This window comes from Hypomesus nipponensis, chromosome 2 (assembly GCF_054491055.1).
Source record: "Hypomesus nipponensis isolate SF chromosome 2, ASM5449105v1, whole genome shotgun sequence".
Lineage (NCBI taxonomy): Eukaryota > Metazoa > Chordata > Actinopteri > Osmeriformes > Osmeridae > Hypomesus > Hypomesus nipponensis.
The window spans coordinates 207,942-231,569 of NC_140362.1; the positions used below are offsets into that span (position 1 = coordinate 207,942).

A 23,628-nucleotide genomic window follows, 5' to 3' on the forward strand; every position below is an offset into this window, starting at 1 on the left:
CAGGTTACACAATTTAGATAACATTCCGTCTGAGGTCAGGCTGATGAAACACAGTATAAATACCACAGACCAATCAGATCCTAACTCTGCCTACAGTCCAGTCAACAATGACAAGGCAATATTTTTAAAATTATTTTTATGGTTAGATAAACAAGAATAAGGATTGCACATAACCAAATCTTCACATTTCACAGTTATTTGTATACATGTATGGAACGCTGATCTACACACATGGAAAGTGAAAAACCACAGCTGATCAGAATAGCTTGGTGATAGCAAAGACGTAAGCCAGGGGCAGCTGCAGTCCGATGTTGACAAAATGCCACTTCCCCACGGCCACCGCCCCCACCATTGCCCCCCCCACTGTGCCCATGGCACTTGCCCAGGTGTGGCCCCCTGCAGCCAGGCCCCCTGCAGCCACCCCCACGGCCCCCACGGCCCCCAGCAGGGCACCCACCCTGCCCCCCTGGCCCAGCACGGGGCCTGACGCCTCCACCAGGACCAGGAGGAGGCCTGCCGCCCCTGCTGCCCCCATGACAACCATCCCCTTCCCCGCCCCCTGTCGGGCCAGGTCCCCACCCACCATAGCCCCCAGGGCCAGCTGACAGAGCCTGGCTGTGAACACCCCAGCCCCCAGGGCCTGTAGCAAGGCTGCGTGGTTCATCCGTGTGCTGACGTCCTCCCTCGACATGGCCATGCCCGCCGCACGCTTCCTGTTGGCGTCGGAGGCCACTTCCTGCCCTGCGTGCACGGTGAGCACTGCGATGGCGAAGGAGGCGTACATGCCCATGCACCCTGCCAGCCTCCAGAGACTAGCCTCTTTCCTCAGGCCCCTAGAGGTCAAGTTGGACCCTATTGAAAGGCTGGCCTGGGAGGGCCTGAGCAGCACAAAGGAGGCCAGCAGCACCAGAGCCAGGAGAACCACAAACACAAAGCTCCAGTCCGCAAATCCCAACATGCCGAAGCCTGCGCTAACCACAGCAGTCACAGTCATTGGAATCCCTGAGAACGCCAGAAAGTCCACATACTTCACCACCATGTTGCTGATGGTGTCCTGCAGGCTTGTCTCCCCTGAGTCCTCCTTCAGCCTCGCCCTCCTTTCTCTCTCCTCCTCCTCCTCCCTGTGCTGCGCCTCCCTGTGTGCTCCCTCCTCCAGACCCTTTCCCCTCTCCAGAGTGATGATCCTCTGCTCTATCTCCACCGTGACTCTCTCCCTCCTCTCCTCCCTCTCCCTCCTCTCCTCCCTCTCCCCCCTCTCCTCCTTCTCCCTCCTCTCTTTCTCCCAGGCCAGCCCCCCAGTCCTCTGGCTGTAGCAGCTGTCCTCTGCGTGTGCCCAAGCGAGCTTGAGGAAGAGCTGCAGGGCTGGCTTGAGTGCGGTGAACAGGCTGAGGGCCCAGATCAGCCCCACCACACCTGAGTGCCTGGTGACGGTCTGGATGACCACTCCCAGGGTGGCTCCGCAGGCGCTGGCTCCAAACGCCCCGGCCAGGCCTGCTGCAACCCACATCCCGGTGCTGCCCCTACGGGGTGCTCCTCCAGGCCTGGGGGAGGCGGCCAGGAGGATGGAGGCCAGTGCCGCAGCCAGGATCACCCCTGTCACCACGGAGGTCATGGAGCAGGTCAGAAAACACGCCCCCAGGAGGGTCCCCAGTCCCAGGGGCCCCACAGCCCGGGCCCCCTCCGACACAGGCTTCAGCAGGGCTCCAGACATCATCTCCGCCAGGGCCTCGTCTGCCGGGCCCTCTGTGGCCCCCAGGAGACAGCCCCCCACGGCCCCCAGAACACAGCCCAGAGCCGCCTGGCCCGCAGCTCCCCTGGAGCCTGGAACAGAAGAACATGGAACTACCTGAATTTGGCTGGATATCGGACTTGTTAGCTGAATATTTGACTTCTTGACTTTTTGGCTGGATATTTCACAATTTAGCTGAATATTGGATTTGTCTGCAAAATATTTGACAATTTGACTGAATATTTGAATTCTTGAATGATTAATTAACTACATGGCTGAATATATTTATTACCTGGATTACCATATAACTACTTGTGTTTGTTTGTATGTGTGATGATTAAACCAACATTTAAAAAAATATTTTCAAATACGTAGCAGTCTTGTCTGCTTTATGTGAGACTACTAAGGGACCTGGGGTCTCATGTATAAACGTTGCGTACGCACAAAAAGCTTGCGTACGCTGGTTTTCACACACACTTTGTGATGTGTAAAGATTTACTTGACGTGAGAATGTGCGGAGTTTCGATTTTGTCGGAATTTTGTCCGATTTTGTCCGAATTTGCGGACCGTCCGCAAAGTCTTGTCTGGCTCTGTAACATGGCGAATTCTAACTGAAAAGTGCCGAAACTCACCAAACATTACAAAATAAAGTTTCCACTACTACGTTTATGACGTTGACTATTCAAAAAACATAAAAATAAAAGTTTGATAATTAATGTGGATGATCACATCAAAATGCCAAAACCAAAAATGGGAAATGCTATATAGCATTCTGTTTAATCCGCCACCACTTAATTTCTGTTAAACTTGAGGGTGTCAAACGAACTACAAAATCAGCAGCAAATGCATGTCACTAACCCTATAGCTGCCATGCTGTTACAATGCGCCACCACTCGTTTCTTAATTTAAAGTATTACATCGGACCATTTCTTCTTAATTTCTGCCACAGTCCGGTTCTCTGAAACCACAGCATTTACGGCCCTATAATAATAATAATGATTCTATTTGTAATGTGCTTTACATTTAGCAAAATCTCGAAGTGCTACAGGTTAAAAACAAGAAAGGGCGCAAATAGTGACAGTTTTCCACTCCGCCGACTTTCTTTTGTCGCTAATACCTGATGACAGGCCGCTAAACATGACACATTTTCTCGCCTCCACCTCTGTTGTCAGAACCTCAATCTCTCAGTCTGGGATTTTTGTCTTTTTTGCGTGTTTAGCCATTTTACCGTATTTCTTCAAATAAACGCAGTGGCATTTATTAAATAACGTTCATTTTTGGTGCAGCGTTTATTTGAAGAAATACGGTCATTCAGATAAAGAAATGACCTCAGGAGCTCATTTATAGTCCATCTGCATATACATTTATGGGAGGAGGCAAGGTGGGGTCAGTGGCTCGTTCAATCTCAAGTTGATTGTGATTTATAAAGGAAAGGTGCGCAGGACCTGGCGTACGAACGGTTTTATACATGTGAATATTTCTGTGCGTAGGGAGTTTTCGAGTTTTGGCCATACGCCATCTTCTGGTATGAAAGCTGCGCAATCCTTTATACATGAGGCCCCGGTGTCTCTAGTCAGTGTGTCTATGTCCTGAGTACCTGGAATCAGACAACCCAACCCTAACCCTGGGACCAGACAATCGGGATAAACCTGCTCAGAAAACACGCGCTGCCTCTGCTTCCAGCAGAGACACGTTGCCTCTAGCAGAGACATGCTGCCTCCACCCCAGCAGAGACGCGCTGCCTCTGCCTCCAGCAGAGACATGCTGCCTCGAGCAGAGACATGCTGCCTCTGCCTTTAGCAAACTTGTTGCCTCTGCCTCTAGCAGAAACATGCTGCCTCTGCCTTTAGCAGACTTGCTGCCTCTGCCTCCAGCAGAGACATGCTGCCTCCAGCAGAGACATGCTGCCTCAAGCAGAGACATGCTGCCTCTGCCTTTAGCAAACTTGCTGCCTCTGCCTCTAGCAGAGACATGCTGCCTCTGCCTCTAGCAGACTTGCTACCTCTGACTCTAGCAGAGACATGCTGCCTCCACCAAGCAGAGACATGCTGCCTCCACCCAGCAGAGACATGCTGCCTCCACCCAGCAGAGACACGCTGCCTCTGCCTCAAGCAGAGACTTGCTGCCTCTGCCTCTAGCAGAGACATGCTGCCTCCACCCAGCAGAGACATGCTGCCTCCACCCAGCAGAGACATGCTGCCTCCACCCAGCAGAGACATGCTGCCTCTGCCTCTAGCTCACCTGGCTGCTAACTGCTGGAGCCAACATCACACCCCATCAGAAACAGGCTTGACTGCGTCGGTCAGTTGAGACTGTATAGTTGTATGTATATTTATATCTAAACATATATTTTTTGTCCAGTGTCTGTCTATGCAGGGAGATATGACTTAAGAGTCAAAATTGGACAGAAAAACATTTAGTTTGAAAATTAGTTGAGGGGCATTTGATGGATGGAATGTTTGAATAGAATGTATGACCCGTAAAGACAAATGGAAGACTTAATTTGTTTTGTGTTCAGTAGAGGTGGTTTCACAATGTTATGTTTAGGGTTTGATCACATGTTGTGTTTGCATGACAGATACTAAGGACACAATGATTTGTTAGGGTTAGCTAATAAATATTCTCTATTTCACTAAGGACACTCCTAGTTATAACCCACTACCACAGCAGCAGACTACAAGATCAGTAGTACCTGCATATAAGTCTTAACACAAAAACAACGTATCCATACAAATTATTAATCAATAATAAGAATATCAATACTAATTGTCTATCAATACTGCATTCTATAAATGTGAATACTTGTCATAGCAATTACCTTTTGATTGTTCCCCTGAGCTCTGTGGTACAGTGATTGCCAAAGGTAAAATTACCACAGGTGACTTACTCAGTTTGTACGGAGCCATGGGAGAGCAGGGAGACCTGGAGACCAGAAGAGTCCTCCTCTACAACAGCTCACAGAACTCCTCACCGCTCCCTGGGTCAAGTAACACAGCTGCCCGTAAGACTGTGTGTGAGAAACACACAGGTGTGTGATTGCGTTAGTGTGTACGTGTGTGTGTGTGTGTGTGAGAGAGAGAAAGACCTAGGGAAAGTGATCCCTTGAAAGTGACTCAGCCACCCAGACCGGACACACCTGCTCTCGTTGTCGCTATGCTGTTACCAGCAGCATCTCACCGCCACACATCTTGACGGACTCACTTCCCTCAGTTCCTGATCTCTGCTCGGACTACTTCTGGTCATGTGACTCTCCTGGCTAGGTAGGTCAGGTAGTTTACCTTTTCTAGTCATTTAGGTACAGTACAGTGTGTAGGTATACACTCTATTATGTTATGGCGCATGTGTACTTACTGTTTTGGAGCCAGTCACATTCCTTAACCCACCTAACTCATTATTTCATCCTATTACAAGAGGCATGTGAACATTGTTAAGATATATTAAATATATTACAAAATTAATATTAAAATGATATTATTAATATTATCATAAAAAATAATATCTGGAAATGTGAAGTTAAGTTGCCAAAATCCACATTTAGTCATTTACATTCAAGCATTTAGCAGACGCTCCTATCCAGAGCGACTTACAGTAAGTACAGGGACATTCCCCCGAGGCAAGGAGGGTGAAGTGCCTTGCCCAAGGACACATCGATCCGGCAACCTTCTGATGTCTTGCCCAAGGACACATCGATCCGGCAACCTTCTGATTACTAGCCCAACTTCCTCACCGCTCAGCCATCTGACCCTTACGTGTCAGATACCCTAAATCCATAGTGTTTGAAGCATCAAGTGGACCATTTAACACAAGGTCATTCTTAGCAAGGTGATTCGGATGACATGGCAAACAATAACTACGTAGAACGAATAAAAACTAAACATCACAGTTTTTTAGCACTGTTCCAAGTGCTTAGAGACCTTTTTACAAGTGATGTAACAGATGGCTTCACATACGCTCACAGAACTGTCCCTTAGCCAACCTAAACCCTCCAGGAAGACAAGGGAAACTCCCAGGAAAACGCAGAAAGAAAACTTGCAAAACCCTTGTGAGGAGCAGGTCGGTGAGGGCTCCCCTCCTCCAGAGATGGTTGGTGACATGACACAGAGAGGTGCAGACCAGAAGTTAAACAGACCAGAGAGGTGCAGACCAGAGGTTAAACAGAGTCATACTTAGTAACCGTTCGTTACCAATGCCAGGAAGCCATGACTGCTTACTGGTTCAACGGCTGGCTTGGAATCCTGTGCCGGCGCTGTGGTTTGGATCCTAAACTGTAGCTACACGGCGCACTCGTTTGGAATCGGAGTGGCTACGTCGGCGTCTCAAGTGGTCTCGTCATCTACGCTGAAAGTATGGGTCGTTGGTCATCTGCAACGGTTCATTGTTACATCAGACTGAATGCAGGGATGTTCTGGACAGCCAGGAGGATGGCTTTCACTCTTCCAACCTCTAACGTTTACTCTTCTCGTTCTTGTATTTCAGGCAATGTATTCACTCACTCCATGTTTAGGTGTTCAATGCTTAATACGAAATGTTTCGTCTGGTGGCTGGCCGGGCACGGATATGCAGCAGCATGTGGAGCGACAGGTGACAGTCAGCATCAAAGTTGGGATGTCGAGGCCGTGCCTCAGTTGGGTAGTCGAGGCCATGCCTCAGTCAGTAATCACGTTCGTTCAATTTCAGTTCATTCACTATAGATGCAGCAGGGGCACAGTCTGCTCTGAGATGCGATGCTGAGGGTAAGTATGGCTAACACGACGCTCAGCTAGTCGACTCTAGCACAACAGGGGCACCACATACACATAGCAGTCTCATGCATTGTCTCGTCTGGCATGTGGTTTTGTGTTGGGGGAATGCGTCGCTGCTCTCTGCTCGGAGGTCCAGACGGTGTCTCCGTTGGGTGCGGCAGGGAGCCGATGCAAGCAGAACCATAAAGCCAAATCAAGTGTTACAATGATGTGTTGTACCGTGTGAATAAAGTATCAAGTAAATACTATACTGAGTCCTCCTGCCTGAACCATGGAAGAAATTAAAAGAGGATGGTTGGTTAATTAGTCAGGATAAACTAAGCCTCTTCACTTTATTTCTTGGACACACACAGTCCATGTTGTTCCTTTGCTGGAATGTTAGTTTGTAGTTAATTGTAGTAGTTAATTGTAGTTAATTAGTTAGTAATTATGTAATTAAAGTTTAAGTCCACGATCACTTAATATCTTGAAGAAAGTTGATACTATGTGCCACGCTGTAGTTGCCCCCTTGTGGACAGGTTGCAAGGACCAGAAACGTTCTTTACAGTTCAACACGAAATGGTTTTACTGGTGCACTGCACTTCGCTATTCAGTTCCGGGTACAATAATGGCGACTGTAAAAGAAACACATGTGAGAAGCACGTCTGAGTTATTAGGTAATGTTACTGTATTTCATTTCCATTTATTCATTTAAATGCTTAAATTGCAGTTGTGTCTGCCTTCATCGATTTGTTAAATAGTTGATCGTTGCAGTCTCCGCTATTTACAGCCCAACTGGACTCTTCCGTTAGCTATGTAGTTGGCTAGCTAGCTGGTTGGTTAGCTGGCAGTGGATTTATGATACGAAAGCATACCACGCAGGCTAGCTCAGGACCAGTAGTAAACCAGTCCAGTAGCTACTTAGCCATATTATATATCCATAAACTTAGTTTACATGTCAGGGTGAACGAGCTAGTTTGATCGATTTTGCCACCACCAGTATTGCCAGACTACGCATCGCTGTGCTTAATACATTTGTGTTGAAGTTAGCCAGCGCTGCTAACATCTTCTTGCTTCTTTCTCAGGTGACGCAGAGCACCGGAAAGTTCGCAGCAGCAGCGACGATGGCTCTGCCGGAGAGAGTGATGGAGAGGAGGAGGGAAAGACCGATGGAGAGGAGGAGGGAAGGAGCGATGGAAGGCCGTCTGAGGACGAGAGGAGCGAAGGAAACGAGTCTGGAGGAAAGGAAGGAGAGAATGACGGAGGACAGTCGGAGGAGGAAGATGGAGGGAGCGGGTTGGAGGGAAATAGGAACAGTGAAGAGGAGGGGAACCCTAATGCGGGCTGGGCCGATGCCATGGCCAAGATCCTGCAGAAGAAAACTCCCGCCAGCAAGCCCAGCATTCTGCTGAAGAACAAGCAGCTGGACAAGAGGAGGGAGCAGGAGAGGAAGGAGCAGCTGGAACGGAAGAAACAGGCGAGATACATTTTACTTTCATTCTTTCAGCAGAAATAACATATTAGCGCACTAATAAATAACAGCTGAAGATCAAGTATCAGCCTAATTCTAGCAGTGTTTTGAAGTCAAGGAATGGTCTGTATTTACCAGGTACATCTCAGCTGGCAAGTATGGTGAACTACAGTGCAACAAGAACATTTCAGTTACTTAAATTCAGTGTAACAAGCAACATTGCAATTACAGTAGTTAACTATTAAAGACATGGTAAATTATACTAAGCGCTTATCCAAGTTGTGAAAGATACATTTATCCAAAAATATGTCTGTCTGACCCATTGACTACATTCCATGGTATGCAGTCAGCAATGGGTGTAGCTCAGTGGTAAAGCATGTGACTGCAGATCAAGAGATCGCAGGTCCATGTCTAATAGTGTGTGCTAAATTAACAGTGTTATTATTATGTGTTTGTGTGGAGATGCTGTAGTGTTGCTGTAATGGTGCTGTAATGGTGCTGTGTTGCTGTAGTTGTGCTGTAGTGGTGCTGTGTTGCTGTAGTGGTGCTGTGTTGCTGTAATGGTGCTGTGTTGCTGCTGTGTTGCTCAGGACTCAACGCAAATGTTTTCACCAAGGAGTACATGTGCTCCTTGATGAAAAAATTTAGGAGCACAGTGTTTTTTTATTGTATTTGTTTAATAAGTTAAGTCAGTGGCGTTGTTAGACCCTTTTAACGGGTTTAGCGGCACGTGCCCACTATAAATCTGCTGTGCCCCAGTAAAATCTAAAGTTTGAGTTTTAACAAACCGAAAACACAAAGCTTGCATTAACTATAGATGTCCCTGCCAAAGCTGATATCAAACTTGCGTCCCTGAACTGTTATATAGTGGGTTAAGCGAGGGGAGTTTCTATAGCCTAATAGTGCATTGTGTGCAACAAGCTTGGAAGAAGGGATATGAATAGGGGCCTGTGCCCCAGTACAGTTTTATGTCTAACAACGCAACTTAACAGTAAATGCTAGACAACTAGCAACTTTCACTCTGATAGAACTACAACAAATAGTTTAATAAACATGTATATAGTTATAGTTCATATTTTCTTTAAATACTGGGACATTGTAGACTATGTAAGCACGCCACGGATTAAAAGGCTTGGTAGTCAAAGCTAGGTAGACCCAGAGCCATATAAAAAGAGAGTTGGGACACTTCTATAGACTTCCATTGTAGTCTAATCGAAGAAGGCAGAAGTAAAAGGTGTCATTTGCGACTATAGTCCCAAACATTGTATTTTGCAACGTTCAACCGTTTACTGATTTTGAAAATAGTTTTTAAATAATGCAGTAATTTGATCAATTTACCAGCAAACTTGCTTAGTAACACTGAACATGATTGGCATAATAGTTTGTGAAAGACCAGAAACACATTTATGTTGAGGCAAAATCCCGGACAGTTTTGGAATCCCTGCCGGACGCATTTTTTAGGTCTCGGAAAAAGGACGTCTGGTCACCCAATTTTTATATAGCTAGCTTTACTTCAAGTTTATTGTAAGATATAGCTTCTTAGATTCTAAATGCACATCTGATGAGAGCTAACAACAATGAATTGCAGATTAAGGGGTCCCCTATCGTCCAGCTAGCTGTTGATGCCGGCAGGAATTTCAGGTCCACTCACTAAAATCAAACGACCCTTTCACTGGACATATTGCATGATAACAACTTTTATTAAATGCAATTGGTTGCCTTGTGTATTCTGTTTTATTTACCTAACTAATTTCTTGTCTTAAATTGAGCTGGTGTGAGCTACAGTATGTTAGCTAGCATAGCCATTTCTAGCTCTGCTTCACAATATTGCTGTAATGGTGCTGTGTTGCTTTAGTGGTGCTGTGTTGCTGTAGTGGTGCTGTGTTGCTGTGGTGCTGTAATGGTGCTGTGTTGCTTTAGTGGTGCTTTGTTCCTGTAGTGGTGCTGTGTTGTTCCTGTAGTGGTGCTGTGTTGCTGTAATGGTGCTGTGTTGCTGTAGTGGTGCTGTGTTGTTGCTTTAGTGGTGCTGTGTTGTTGCTTTAGTGGTGCTGTGTTGCTGTAATGGTGCTGTGTTGCTGTAGTGGTTCTGTGTTGTTGCTTTAGTGGTGCTGTGTTGTTGCTTTAGTGGTGCTGTGTTGTTGCTTTAGTGGTGCTGTGTTGTTGCTTTAGTGGTGCTGTGTTGTTGCTTTAGTGGTGCTGTGTTGTTGCTTTAGCGGTGCTGTGTTGTTGCTTTAGTGGTGCTGTGTTGCTGTAATGGTGCTGTGTTGCTGTAGTGGTGCTGTGTTGTTGCTGTAATGGTGCTGTGATGCTGTCCGTCAGGTGGAGAAGAGGAGAGCCTGGGAGGAGATGTGCAGACAGAAGCCTGACGTAGTGAAGGACCGAGAGAGTGAGAGGAGCCTTCAGAGGATCGCTACCAGGTCGGCCAGACACACACACTCTTTCTCTCTCACACATGGTGGATGGTATGAACGAATGACAATATGGATTTTGACAATAGCGTGCTAACCACGGTAGAGCCTTCCAGAAAAACAGCCACTTTCACACCAGGCACAACATAAAATTACCATCAGAACTTTAACACAAATATTGCAATCTACCGTATCTTTCTGAAAATACGCCGCATCATGTATAGCGGCACCCCCCCCCAGAATGAGCACTTTGTGTGTAAATCGGAGTATAAGCCGCACTTTGAAAGCAAGCAATGTTACTATTGCGCCGGCTAAAGTTGAGCGGACCAATGCTCACGATTGATTACTTGCCCAGACACACTGTCACAGCGGACAGCTTGGATAGCCATCTAACTACACAACATTCCCAATTAGGGTGAACACTCAAATGATCTAAACTAGAGACCATAGCATTACACATATCAAAACAGAAAAAACACAACAATAGAACTCCAAACAATACTTATTTAACTAAGCTAATGCCCTTAACTTAGTAGCTTTTCAGCTTGCCGCAGGGCATTCTGGGTACCAAGAGTAATGCACGAGTATAGGCGATCTTACAGCATTGTGTAACACACTTCGGTTGTGGATAGTATGTCCAGAAAGAAAGCCAAGTCACTCATTTAGTGGCAGAATTCATTGTTATGTCTACAAAATTACTTTAGATATAAACCCCTCAAAAAAAGAGATGCTGACATCTCTGCAGGATAGGTTTGAGGGAAGCGAGCAGAATAGCCACTTAGTTGTGGCAACAAGTCTGGATCCCAGATTCAAGACGACATTTTGGACGAGTGACACAGAACAGTGCCGAGCAAAGTTGCTTCTGCAGGAGGCTGTAATCCGCTTATTTGAATCAGATCAAGACGCATCTGCTGGGCCTACTTCTACAGCAACTGAACAATCTGAGGAGGAACAAGGCCCAACAGTTAACACTAAACAACACTGTTCAGGAATCTGGAGCGGCTGGGACGATCTGTACCGCAGCAATACTGAGGCAGTCACATCGGGTGCTGGCGCGGAGATTAGCGTTTTTTTCAGCGAGCCTCTGATTCCTCTTAGAGAGGATCTTCTTCAGTGGTGGAAGACAAACCGAGCCTCTGATTCCTCTTAGAGAGGATCCTCTTCAGTGGTGGAAGACAAACTGAGCCTCTGATTCCTCTTAGAGAGGATCCTCTTCAGTGGTGGAAGACAAACTGAGCCTCTGATTCCTCTTAGAGAGGATCCTCTTCAGTGGTGGAAGACAAACTGAGCCTCTGATTCCTCTTAGAGAGGATCCTCTTCAGTGGTGGAAGACAAACCAAGCCTCTGATTCCTCTTAGAGAGGATCCTCTTCAGTGGTGGAAGACAAACCGAGCCTCTGATTCCTCTTAGAGAGGATCCTCTTCAGTGGTGGAAGACAAACTGAGCCTCTGATTCCTCTTAGAGAGGATCCTCTTCAGTGGTGGAAGACAAACCAGCAGCGATTTCCACTGCTGGCGAAAACGGCCAAAGATCTACCTTTGTGCACCACCAACTAAGGGTGGGCGGTATACCGATATGAACGCGAATACCGGTATTGCATTGTGCCATGATATGGATTTTGCCATATCATGGATATCTCAATATATTAATAAAAGTAAGTAAGACTTTATTTATATAGCACTTTTCATACAAGAATTGCAGCTCAAAGTGCTTTAATGTAAATGTATTAGTGTTTAGTATTACTAAATGTATTAGTAATGTTTCTGTTTTTTTTTTTTTTTTAAGTCAAGCAATACTGCCTAGTGGGCTAGTTCAAATTTGTATCTTTTACAAAAAAAACATGCAGCATGGACGCTGCACGTATTGTGCCAGCCAATGAAAATCAACAAACAAGCTAGCGCAACTCCAGAGGAAGCAAACATTCATATGAGTAAACTGATTTTGTTGGCAAGTGTAAGCGAGCATTAATAATGTCTGAAAATAACGGCAGTGGGGTTGATTTGCCGGACAAAGATGAATTGGTTAAAAAAAAATTGAGCCTCTGTCCTTTGGAAATTATTTGGTTTCAAGTTATCCAACATCAACCAACAAACAGTAGCCTATTCTGTAAGTTGTTGTCGAATTGTGCTAGCCAAAGGTGGAAACACTAGCTATCTCTTTCACCACCTGAAAGCATGCATGTGCACAAATGAATCTACCAGAATGCGTTTGACAAATCCAATGCCAGGTTGGTTAGAATTGTGAAATGTATGTTTATTGTAGGCCAACAGAATCGAGTATTCAGCCATGTAATAATTGTTTTTAGCTAGAGCTAACTCTACAAATATATTTTTTTTAAATTTGCGATCCCATAAACGTAGGCTACTGAGAAGTCAATCTTCCGTGGCAATTAAACGCTGAAAAATTTGGAAAATTCAACTTAAGTTACAGTGACACACTGGAGTTACCCAATCCAAATCCGTCCGAGTGCGGTAGATTAGCTGCTGCAGTGCGGATTGCATTGTCATGACATTTTAAGAATAACTAATATATTGTGATAAATACCGATACCGTCAGTGCTTAAGAATTATACCGTGATAAACATTTTAGGCCGTACCGCCCAGCCCCACCACCAACCTCTGTGCCCAGTGAAAGACTTTAAAGTACTGCTGGGGACATTCGTTCCCACACTCGCAACCGGCTGTCACTTCTGTCACTAATGCTGAGCGTCTTGTTTTACTGAAAGGAAACTATCATTTCATGTGAGAGGTTTGAGGTTATAGGTTAATTATGATGCAGGAGATGTGCGTGTTTAGGCCTACAATTTTCAAATGTAGTTTAGACATTTCTAAACTAAACAACAGCCTACTATCCATGTTTATTGAGTAAATGTTCAATAACATTAATTTCAGTAGTCAACATATTCTGTTTTGTTTTCTTTGCTTTGTTGCTTTTTTATTGAAAGGTTTTGGTTTGTACTTGGGGGTAGCCTACTTTATGGGATTATAAATGTAAAAAGCTAATATTTTGGATATTGGTTAAATCACCAAACATTCTGAAAAAAGAAAAACACTATTCTTTGCATTGTCGCACTTTTATTGAACAGTTTTGATTTGTATTTGGGGGTAGCCTACTTTTTCACAGTTAAAATAAAATGAAAGATACACTGCTGTGGACGTTGTTTACTTCACTAAATGTGTTTACCGTGTTAATGGACTGATGATGGGAGTAGGATTCGGTATTCGGATTCGGCAGAACTTTAACCAGTGGATTTGGTATATGGCAGAACCCCAGAAATCTGGATTTGGTGCATCCCTAATTATAGGTTGTTATTCTGTTAACATGTTTAACCATTTATTAAACAAATCTTGTATATTTAAAGAACAAAAATGAAATCACATTTCTAGTGATAAAAAGGTAATAGTCAGCAAAACAATTTAGTTTTAACCTCAAACATGACGTGCTCTCTCCCCTGCAGACAGCCATCTCTGCACAGCTCTGTCTGGCTGAAACTGCGAAACCTTATATAAAACTTAAAACTTAAACTGTTGTAGTCGCTGCGAAATATTCTATTTTAGTTATCTTATTAGGGGCCAAGCAAAAGCGAAGCTGCTAGTTTTATTGGGGTGTGCTTGCGAGCACAAACCATTGTTATCTCACATATATATTATTTATTATTATTGTTTATTTTCGCGCCCCTAAGGCTCAGTCAATATTTGGACTACATAGACAACGTCGATGTCAAACGGTTTGTCTTGGTCGCGATTGCGTTGGTTCTAATGGGATTTATGTTCCGTTGCACGGTTTAGGTTTTAATTAAGTTTTTGTGGCAAAAGTGAAGCTAACGGTGGCGAACTTGCTAGCCACAGTCACTGACGCTCCTGACGTCACGAAATATCGCGTGACTACCTCTAACAGAACATTAGTTTAGCAGCTCGTTAACTTCTGGGAGATAGCTAAGCTAACTGCTTTACTGCAAGGGAGCTGCAGAAACGCCACAAGCAAATAGGCCAGGGTGATAACTATTTACTCATTTTACTTTGTAATATGAAACACAATTGTGAAGTGTAATGTACAATATAAGCTGATATAAGGAAGTAGTTACATCTTCTTTCGGAAACAGTAGTCTACTATTTCACTGAAGCATTAGCATCATGATATTAGCCTCTGTTGCACGGTCAACACATACTACAGCGGTCGATGATGCATCCGTTTATTACATTTTCGTTGTAGGATTTATTATGACATTAGATTACAAGTAAACGATTTGTTGGTGAAATTATCATTACCTGTGGTATCAAACCAGTGTAGCTCACTGCAACGCTGTAGCTACTGTAGCATAGTCTAGTAGCTAAAAAAAACATCTCCACAGCTGTTTACAGTAGCCTACGTAGGAAGTCAAACGGCGGCACATGTTCGGCACTACCCTTACTTAAATCAAAAGTCTTTCAATAGGTGAAACTATCTGACTACTTACTACTAGCCTGAACTCCATTGCCACAGCCTAAACTTCAATCGGTTCATGAACATAATTCATTTCAGCCTAGACCGTACAACGGAAGTAACGTTAAATCGAATTCAACCAACGCAATCGCTACCAAGACAGTCTAGAAGTAGTTGTAGCCTACAATTTACCGGGGCAGCTTCTCCACACAGCAGGGCTATATCGCATTTTGCCTTGTTACTGACAATGATCGCTATGCTTTTAAATATATGTAATCTTTATAAATAATAAGTAGGCTATGCATTTTTATATAAAATATACAGATATATCAGTTGTAAAATGTAATGTGCAAGCACACCCTACAATTTGCCCAGAAATTGTACCCTCTCTAGTCTAAATTCAAATATATATTTGAATAGTGGTTAAAAATTGAATTTCAAATGTGAATTAATATTCGAATGTAAAAAATAAATAAAACACAACCGCAGCAGCGGCGCGTCTGTCTGCATTGCGGGTGGGCGTGAGTCTGAGTGTCACTGCTGACAGTTGACTTGCGTGGAAGATAATCAGAACTCAGCATATGTTTATTGTTGTCGTTCATTTTACACCGCTATGCGCAGAGCGCGCGACGGTGCGGTAGAGAGAAAGAAAGTGTGTGTGTGTGTGTGTGCGAGCGAGAAGCCATGGTCTGTGGTCTTGGCATTAGTTCATTTACTTATTTTTGTGTAGGTAATATGTTGTCAAATGTTTAAATAAATTAGGCCTACCTACAGTATACAAGTAGTTATGTTTTGTTGTATTAATTTGTCCTGTTATTGACTTACCTAATCCGCAACCAGAAATTCGAATGTTTTTTTAAAGGGAATATTTGAACGTCATTTTTGAGCAATTTTGACAGCCCTACTAGGTACCCATGTCGACACAATTTTTCTGCTGCAGTTCAATAGCCCGGGGGAACAAGGCAAACGGCTGGTCAATCTTAATGATGGCGCCGATGATGGCTGCCTCGGTTGCTAGGTTTTTTCTAGTTTTGTCTGTTAATTCAGTGTTCTGCCAAGATTTCCAGGGTTCTCTAACAAGAGAAGTACTTCTAAACATCAGGACTACAACTCCTGTGGATTTATTTTCCACTTTTCTGCTTCCAGCGGCAGATTTAGTGGGAATTCTAGCCAGTGCCGCGCGAGGGTATGCCCTCCAGTGAAATGCCGAAAAGGGGAAAGCGAGCGGGAGCGCTAGTTCGGCTACGCAGACGTGGAATCCGAACAGTGCTTCCAAGTTTTTTCCTCTCCAACGTACGTTCACTGTGCAATAAAATGGACGAACTTCAGCTACTCATGGTGAAAAAAGACTTTCTTTCATCTTTGTTTTTTTGCTTCACGGAGACATGGCTTTGCGATTTGATCCCGGACACCGCCTTACATCTTGCAGGCTTTCTACTCGTGAGAGCTGACTGGGACACTGCACTCTCCGGCAAAACCAAAGGCGGTGGTATTTGTTTCTACATCAACAGTGGCTGGTGTGTAGATGTGACACTGATTCTACAACATTGTTCTCCAGATCTGGAATATTTTTTTGTAAACTGTAAACCTTTTTACTCGCCACTAGGATTGGAATCACTCATTTTGGTCGGAGTTTACATGGCACCGGGTCCACAAGTTAAAGAGGCCCAACGCATGCTCGCCGACCAGATTCTGAGTGTGGAGCAGGCAAACCCGGATTCCCTTGTAATCATACTCGGTGACTTCAACAAAGGTAATCTCAGGCACAAACTCCCTAAATACAGACAATTCATCAAATGCCCAACCAGAGAAGGGAACACTGGATTACTGCTACACTACAGTCAGTAGAGCCTACCACGCCGTCCCTCGTGCAGCACTGGGCCACTCTGACCATACCATGGTCCATCTGATTCCTGCATACAGTCAGAATCTAAAGCTCTGTAAACCTGTTGTGAGGACGTCAAAATAGTGGACCCGTGAGGCTATGGAGGATCTGCGGGCGTGCTGGGACTGTACTGACTGGGATATGTTCACGACTGCTTCCAATAGTCTGGATGAGCTCACGGAGGCTGTGAGGACTGCTGTATTCTAACACTCACCAGTGTGAACTTAAACAACGACAGACCTTGTTCTCCGCAGAGGTCAGAAGGTTGAGGTCGGAGAAGGAGGAAGCATTTAGAAGTGGGGATAGAGACAGATTCAAGGAGTCGAAGAACAGGTTTAGCAAGGCGGTGAGAGAGGCTAAACGACTGTACTCAGAGAGACTGAAGCGTCAGTTCTCTAGTTGCTAAAGACTCTGCTTCTGTCTGGAGAGGGCTCAGGAAGATTACCAACTACCCAGAGCCCCCCACCCACTAACGACTTTTGTCTGGCCAACGACCTGAACGAGTTCTACTGAAGATTTGAAAGACAATTGGACTGTGCTGATCTACCCCCTCCCACCCATGTGGCCTCCCCCCCTCTACAGTGATGACTCTCCATTCAGGAGGGTGAAATTAAGACTTTTCAAGAGGTAGAACCCCCGCAAAGCAGTTGGGCCAGACTCTGTCTCTCCTGCCACCCTCAAGCACTGCGCTGACCAGCTGTCTCCGGTGTTTACCAACATCTTTAACACCTCCCTGGAGACAAGCCATGTGCTAGCCTGTCTCAAGTCTTCCACCATCATCCCTGTGCCCAAAAAGCCAAGGCCAAAAGGATTTAATGACTACAGACCCCGTCGCCCTAACTTCTGTGGTAATTAAGTCTTTTGAGCGCCTGGTGCTGGTACACCTCAAATCCATCACAGACCCTTTCCTGGACCCACTGCAGTTTGCCTACAGAGCCAACAGGTCGGTGGATGATGCCGTTAACATGGCCCTCCACTTCACCCTACAGCATCTGGACTCCCCAGCATCCTACGCCAGGATCCTGTTTGTGGACTTCAGCTCTGCCTTCAATACCATCATCCCAGCCCTCCTTCAGGACAAGCTCTCCCAGCTGAACGTGCCTGACTCCACCTGCAGGTGGATCACAGACTTCCTGCCTGACAGGAAGCAGTGCGTTAAGCTGGGACTCGTGGTCCTTCAGCACTCGGCTGCGTTTGTAACAGACGTGGTCTTGCAAGTTCCGTCAGAGGCAACCGTCCGCTCCCACCGGGAGTTGAACGCACCACCTCTGACTTCCCAAGCGCCACCACTACCAACTACGCCAACGAAAAGCTAGCAATTCGCTGACGCGGGTGGCCTGTTACATACTTGAGGAGTGAGTTTCACCACACACCGGCTACACGTTCTTTCTCCTCTGCTCTTCTCCCTGTACACCAACAGCTGCACCTCCAGTCATCCGTCCGTCGAACTCCTGTCCAGTCAACACTGTGGAGTCCTTCCGCTTCCTGGGTACTATCCTCTCCCAGGACCTCAAGTGGGAACTGAACATCGGCTCCCTTATCAAGAAAGCACAATAGAGGATGTACTCCCTTCGGCAGCTTAAGAAATTCAACCTGCCAAAGACATTTTTTTAAATTCTAATTACACTTAGTACTGCTAGTTTGTGTACCCAATGTACCCTTAGTATAGTTAATCCACATATTTAAATTTTAGGATTCTATATGTTTATTGTATGCACCTTCCTGCCAAATTAAATTCCTTGTCTGTGCAAACTTTCATGGCGAATAAATCCCATTCTGATTCTGATTTTATAGCTAGCTATAAAAGCTCACTACAAATATTGAACGAAGTTTTCTTGTGATGACATAAACGTTCAAAACTACATATGAGCCCTTTTTCTATGGCAAAGCACTGCAGAAGACACACCTGCTGTACCCCATGCCCCCTCCTGCTGTACCCCATGCCCCCTCCTGCTGTACCCCATGCCCCCTCCTGCTGTACCCCATGCCCCCTCCTGCTGTACCCCATGCCCCCTCCTGCTGTACCCCATGCCTCCTCCTGCTGTACCCCATGCCTCCTCCTGCTGTACCCCATGCCTCCTCCTGCTGTACCCCATGCCCCCACCTGCTGTACCCCATGCCCCCTCCTGCTGTACCCCATGCCTCCTCCTGCTGTACCCCATGCCCCCTCCTGCTGTACCCCATGCCTCCTCCTGCTGTACCCCATGCCTCCTCCTGCTGTACCCCATGCCCCCACCTGCTGTACCCCATGCCCCCTCCTGCTGTACCCCATGCCTCCTCCTGCTGTACCCCATGCCCCCTCCTGCTGTACCCCATGCCTCCTTCTGCTGTACCCCATGCCCCCTCCTGCTGTACCCCATGCCTCCTCCTGCTGTACCCCATGCCTCCTCCTGCTGTACCCCATGCCTCCTCCTGCTGTACCCCATGCCTCCTCCTGCTGTACCCCATGCCCCCTCCTGCTGTGCCCCATGCCCCCACCTTCTGTACCCCATGCCTCCTCCTGCTGTACCCCATGCCTCCTCCTGCTGTACCCCATGCCTCCTCCTGCTGTACCCCATGCCTCCTCCTGCTGTACCCCATGCCCCCTCCTGCTGTACCCCATGCCCCCTCCTGCTGTACCCCATGCCTCCTCCTGCTGTACCCCATGCCTCCTCCTGCTGTACCCCATGCCTCCTCCTGCTGTACCCCATGCCCCCACCTGCTGTACCCCATGCCTCCTCCTGCTGTACCCCATGCCCCCTCCTGCTGTACCCCATGCCCCCTCCTGCTGTACCCCATGCCTCCTCCTGCTGTACCCCATGCCTCCTCCTGCTGTACCCCATGCCCCCTCCTGCTGTACCCCATGCCCCCACCTGCTGTACCCCATGCCCCCTCCTGCTGTACCCCATGCCTCCTCCTGCTGTACCCCATGCCCCCTCCTGCTGTACCCCATGCCTCCTCCTGCTGTACCCCATGCCCCCTCCTGCTGTACCCCATGCCTCCTCCTGCTGTACCCCATGCCTCCTCCTGCTGTACCCCATGCCTCCTCCTGCTGTACCCCATGCCTCCTCCTGCTGTACCCCATGCCCCCTCCTGCTGTGCCCCATGCCCCCACCTTCTGTACCCCATGCCTCCTCCTGCTGTACCCCATGCCTCCTCCTGCTGTACCCCATGCCTCCTCCTGCTGTACCCCATGCCCCCTCCTGCTGTACCCCATGCCCCCTCCTGCTGTACCCCATGCCTCCTCCTGCTGTACCCCATGCCTCCTCCTGCTGTACCCCATGCCTCCTCCTGCTGTACCCCATGCCCCCTCCTGCTGTACCCCATGCCCCCTCCTGCTGTACCCCATGCCCCCTCCTGCTGTACCCCATGCCTCCTCCTGCTGTACCCCATGCCCCCTCCTGCTGTACCCCATGCCCCCTCCTGCTGTACCCCATGCCCCCTCCTGCTGTACCCCATGCCTCCTTCTGCTGTACCTCATGCCTCCTCCTGCTGTACCCCATGCCCCCTCCTGCTGTACCCCATGCCTCCTCCTGCTGTACCCCATGCCTCCTCCTGCTGTACCCCATGCCTCCTCCTGCTGTACCCCATGCCCCCTCCTGCTGTGCCCCATGCCCCCACCTTCTGTACCCCATGCCTCCTCCTGCTGTACCCCATGCCTCCTCCTGCTGTACCCCATGCCTCCTCCTGCTGTACCCCATGCCCCCTCCTGCTGTACCCCATGCCTCCTCCTGCTGTACCCCATGCCTCCTCCTGCTGTACCCCATGCCCCCACCTGCTGTACCCCATGCCCCCACCTTCTGTACCCCATGCCTCCTCCTGCTGTACCCCATGCCTCCTCCTGCTGTACCCCATGCCCCCTCCTGCTGTACCCCATGCCCCCACCTTCTGTACCCCATGCCCCCACCTGCTGTACCCCATGCCTCCTCCTGCTGTGCCCCATGCCCCCACTCAGTGCGGTAGATGAGCCGCAGCGGTGCAAATTGTATTCTATTCAAACGAATGAATTATAAATGTTAAGAAAAAAAGAACATATCATGATGTACCCCTCCCGCCCAGCTCTACTCTCACACACACACTTACAGGCGTGCACACACACACACACACTCACACACACACTTACAGGCGTGCACACACACACACACACACACACTTACAGGCGTGCACACACACACTTACAGGCGTGCACACACACACACACACTCACACACACACTTACAGGCGTGCACACACACACACACTCACACACACACTTACAGGCGTGCACACACACACACACACACACACACACACACTTACAGGCGTGCATTCACTCCCTCTCACACACACTCTCTCACACATGTGGTTGTGCCTCAGTAGGATGTAGACCTGTAGAACTCTTGCCAGATGAAGAAAAAGAAAGTCCTTAAATTGAGCTCTGTGTGTGTGTCTCGTCTGTGTGTGTGTGTCTCGTCTGTGTGTGTGTGTCTCGTCTGTGTGCTGTCTTCAGGGGTGTGGTGCAGCTGTTCAACGCCGTGAGAAGCCACCAGAAGACTCTGGATGAGAAAGTGAAGGAGGCGGGTGGTTCAGAGAGGAAGAAGGCCAAGCTGATGTCGTCCGTTTCCAGGAGAGACTTCATCAGCGTCCTGCGGGGAGCCGAGGCTGGGGGGGCTGCGACCGGGGGGGCCACCACCTTCAAACACACGGTGGGTTCTGGTCCTTGCTCCACTGAGGGCATCTGTTGCTGTAGGTCTCTGTCTGAGATGCTGCAGAAGATGAGGGCCTGGCTCCTTTATGGTCTGGTGTAGTTGCTCTGTCCATCCTGAAGATGGCACTGTTGTCAACAGAATGTTGGGAGTGACAGTTATAGTTTTCTGGACTTTCAGAACTTGACACATCATTAAGTCAGTTAACATATTTATAACAATATTTGTTTGCTTGGTTGAGCTGTTAGGTGTCTCACGTATCTGTGATATGAAATAAAAATACATCTGTTTTGTCTGTTTTTATGGTGTGTGTCTGTATTGTTTGTCTGTGTGTATGAATTTGGTGTATGTGTGTATATGTCTCTCTTATATATCATAGTGCTCTATCCTATAACAGTCATATTGCACTCTATTTCATTTGTTATATAGTATTTTATATCTTACATTGTATAGTTTTGTTTTAGGATTATTTGGACTATTGAAATGTTTCTACTTTTTATATTTACACTCAATTATTTATATTCACCATAAATTCCTTGTTTGTGTGAACTTACATGTCGAATAAAGCTAATTCTGATGTGTGCGTGTGTGTGCACAGGGAGCAGAGGAGAAGCCAGTGTGGAGTGTCCTCAGGGATGATTACATGATGGGTGCCTCCATGAAGGACTGGGACAAGGAGAGTGAGGAGGAGGAGGGGCTGGAGCCTGGCGGGGGTGGGGACTACAACAGCGGGTCAGACTGACCCCTGCTTCCACCCTGACCCCTGCTTCCACCCTGACCCCTGCTTCCACCCTGACCCCTGCTTCCACCCTGACCCCTGCTTCCACCCTGACCCCTGCTTCCACCCTGACCCCTGCTTCCACCCTGACCCCTGCTTCCACCCTGACCCCTGCTTCCACCCTGACCCCTGCTTCCACCCTGACCCCTGCTTCCACCCTGACCCCTGCTTCCACCCTGACCCCTGCTTCCACCCTGACCCCTGCTTCCACCCTGACCCCTGCTTCCACCCTAACTGTTTAATGAGCTGCTCCATCAGGGTGGTTTGTCTGACCCACACCTGTCTTGTTGGGGGACTGGAGGTGACACCCAGACAGACCCCTGTCCTCTCCTGCAGAGTCTGGCCCCCTCCTTCAACCCCTGCCCTGCCTGCCAGTCCAGGGGAACCCAGCCTGCCCTGGGGGGAGACCAGCCTGGGAGATGGCATCTGAAGCCCAGTATTAGATAACAGGCTGTTCAACAACATTTATTATTAACACCTCCTATGAATCCTGTACATAGACCCTTATTTTGTTACTCTTGTGCCTTTTTTTTTTTTTTAATAAAAAACAAAGATCTATGCACCCAAGACAAGTTATCAGTAGTGAATGTTAGTATTCAGTGACATGCTGTATGTGTTGTGTTCCTGAGCCGGTAGAGTAGGGTTAGGGTGTAGCAGAGGATGGGTGCTCCTGAACCAGTAGAGTAGGGTTAGGGTGTAGCAGAGGATGGGTGTTCCTGAGCCAGTACATTTACATTTATTCATTTAGCAGACGCTTTTATCCAAAGCGACTTCCAAGAGAGAGCTTTACAAAAGAGCATAGGTCACTGATCATAACAACGAGATTGTCCCAAACATTGCAAGTAGCCAAAAACATGAAGCATACATTGTGAAAAAGCTAAACAAGTGCCAAAAGGGAAGACCCATAAGAGCATGCAGTTATACAAGTTACAAATTAAAACAACATGAACCACAAAAGTGCAGGACTGTACCTGTAGACGAACAATCAACAGTAAAATATTTCACAGCGAGTACAAGACTTAGCTTCGTTATATCTAACCTAAAAGAGCAATGAGTCACTTAATAAGAGTCATTGTGATCCTGGAGGAAACTAACAAGTCCAGCCAAGCATTCTTAAGTGCCGTTGTACTCCCGGAACAAGTGCGTCTTGAGACTTTTCTTGAAGGTGGGGAGACAGTCAGTGTCCCTGATGGAGGTGGGGAGCTGGTTCCACCATTGGGGGGCCAGGCAGGAGAAGAGCTTGTGTTGGGACCGGGCAGTCTTGAGCGGTGGGACCACCAGGCGGTTGTCTGAAGAAGACCGTAGGTGACGGGTGGGGGTGTAAGGTTGCAGGAAAGACTTGATGTAGACGGGTGCAGTCCCGTTCACTGCTCGGAAGGTCAGTACCAGGGTCTTGAATCTGATACGGGCGTTGATGGGTAGCCAGTGGAGAGAGATGAGGAGCGGGGTAACATGGGAGCGTCTGGGTAGATTGTAGACCAGGCGGGCCGCTGCGTTCTGAATCCTCTGAAGAGGGCGTAGAGTAGATTAGGGTTAGGGTGTAGCAGAGG

The 23,628-nt window shown here is 47.4% G+C and overlaps 2 protein-coding genes across 3 annotated transcripts; one reads left to right on the plus strand and one right to left on the minus strand.

The window, feature by feature from the left end:
• Positions 1 to 195: 195 nt before the first annotated feature.
• LOC146300289 (uncharacterized) lies at positions 196 to 5,380 on the minus strand. The gene is made up of 2 exons (XM_084702141.1): positions 4,617 to 5,380; positions 196 to 1,821 (listed from the first exon to the last, which is right to left on the minus strand). The coding sequence occupies exons 1-2, from the start codon at positions 4,633 to 4,635 to the stop codon at positions 257 to 259; spliced, it is 1,584 nt and encodes a 527-aa protein (XP_084558267.1). The 5' UTR covers positions 4,636 to 5,380; the 3' UTR covers positions 196 to 256.
• A 1,575-nt stretch (positions 5,381 to 6,955) lies between these two features.
• rrp15 (ribosomal RNA processing 15 homolog) lies at positions 6,956 to 22,650 on the plus strand. Of its 2 annotated transcripts, XM_084702149.1 has the most exons (5): positions 6,956 to 7,127; positions 7,536 to 7,927; positions 10,241 to 10,338; positions 21,105 to 21,300; positions 21,899 to 22,650. In XM_084702149.1, exons 1-5 carry the CDS (start codon positions 6,956 to 6,958, stop codon positions 22,040 to 22,042), a joined length of 1,002 nt encoding a protein of 333 aa, XP_084558275.1. In that variant the 3' UTR covers positions 22,043 to 22,650. The 2 variants fall into 2 exon arrangements, with proteins under 2 accessions (XP_084558275.1, XP_084558276.1); XM_084702150.1 differs by lacking the exons at positions 21,105 to 21,300; positions 21,899 to 22,650 and adding an exon at positions 18,057 to 18,405.
• The last annotated feature ends 978 nt before the right edge of the window (positions 22,651 to 23,628 follow it).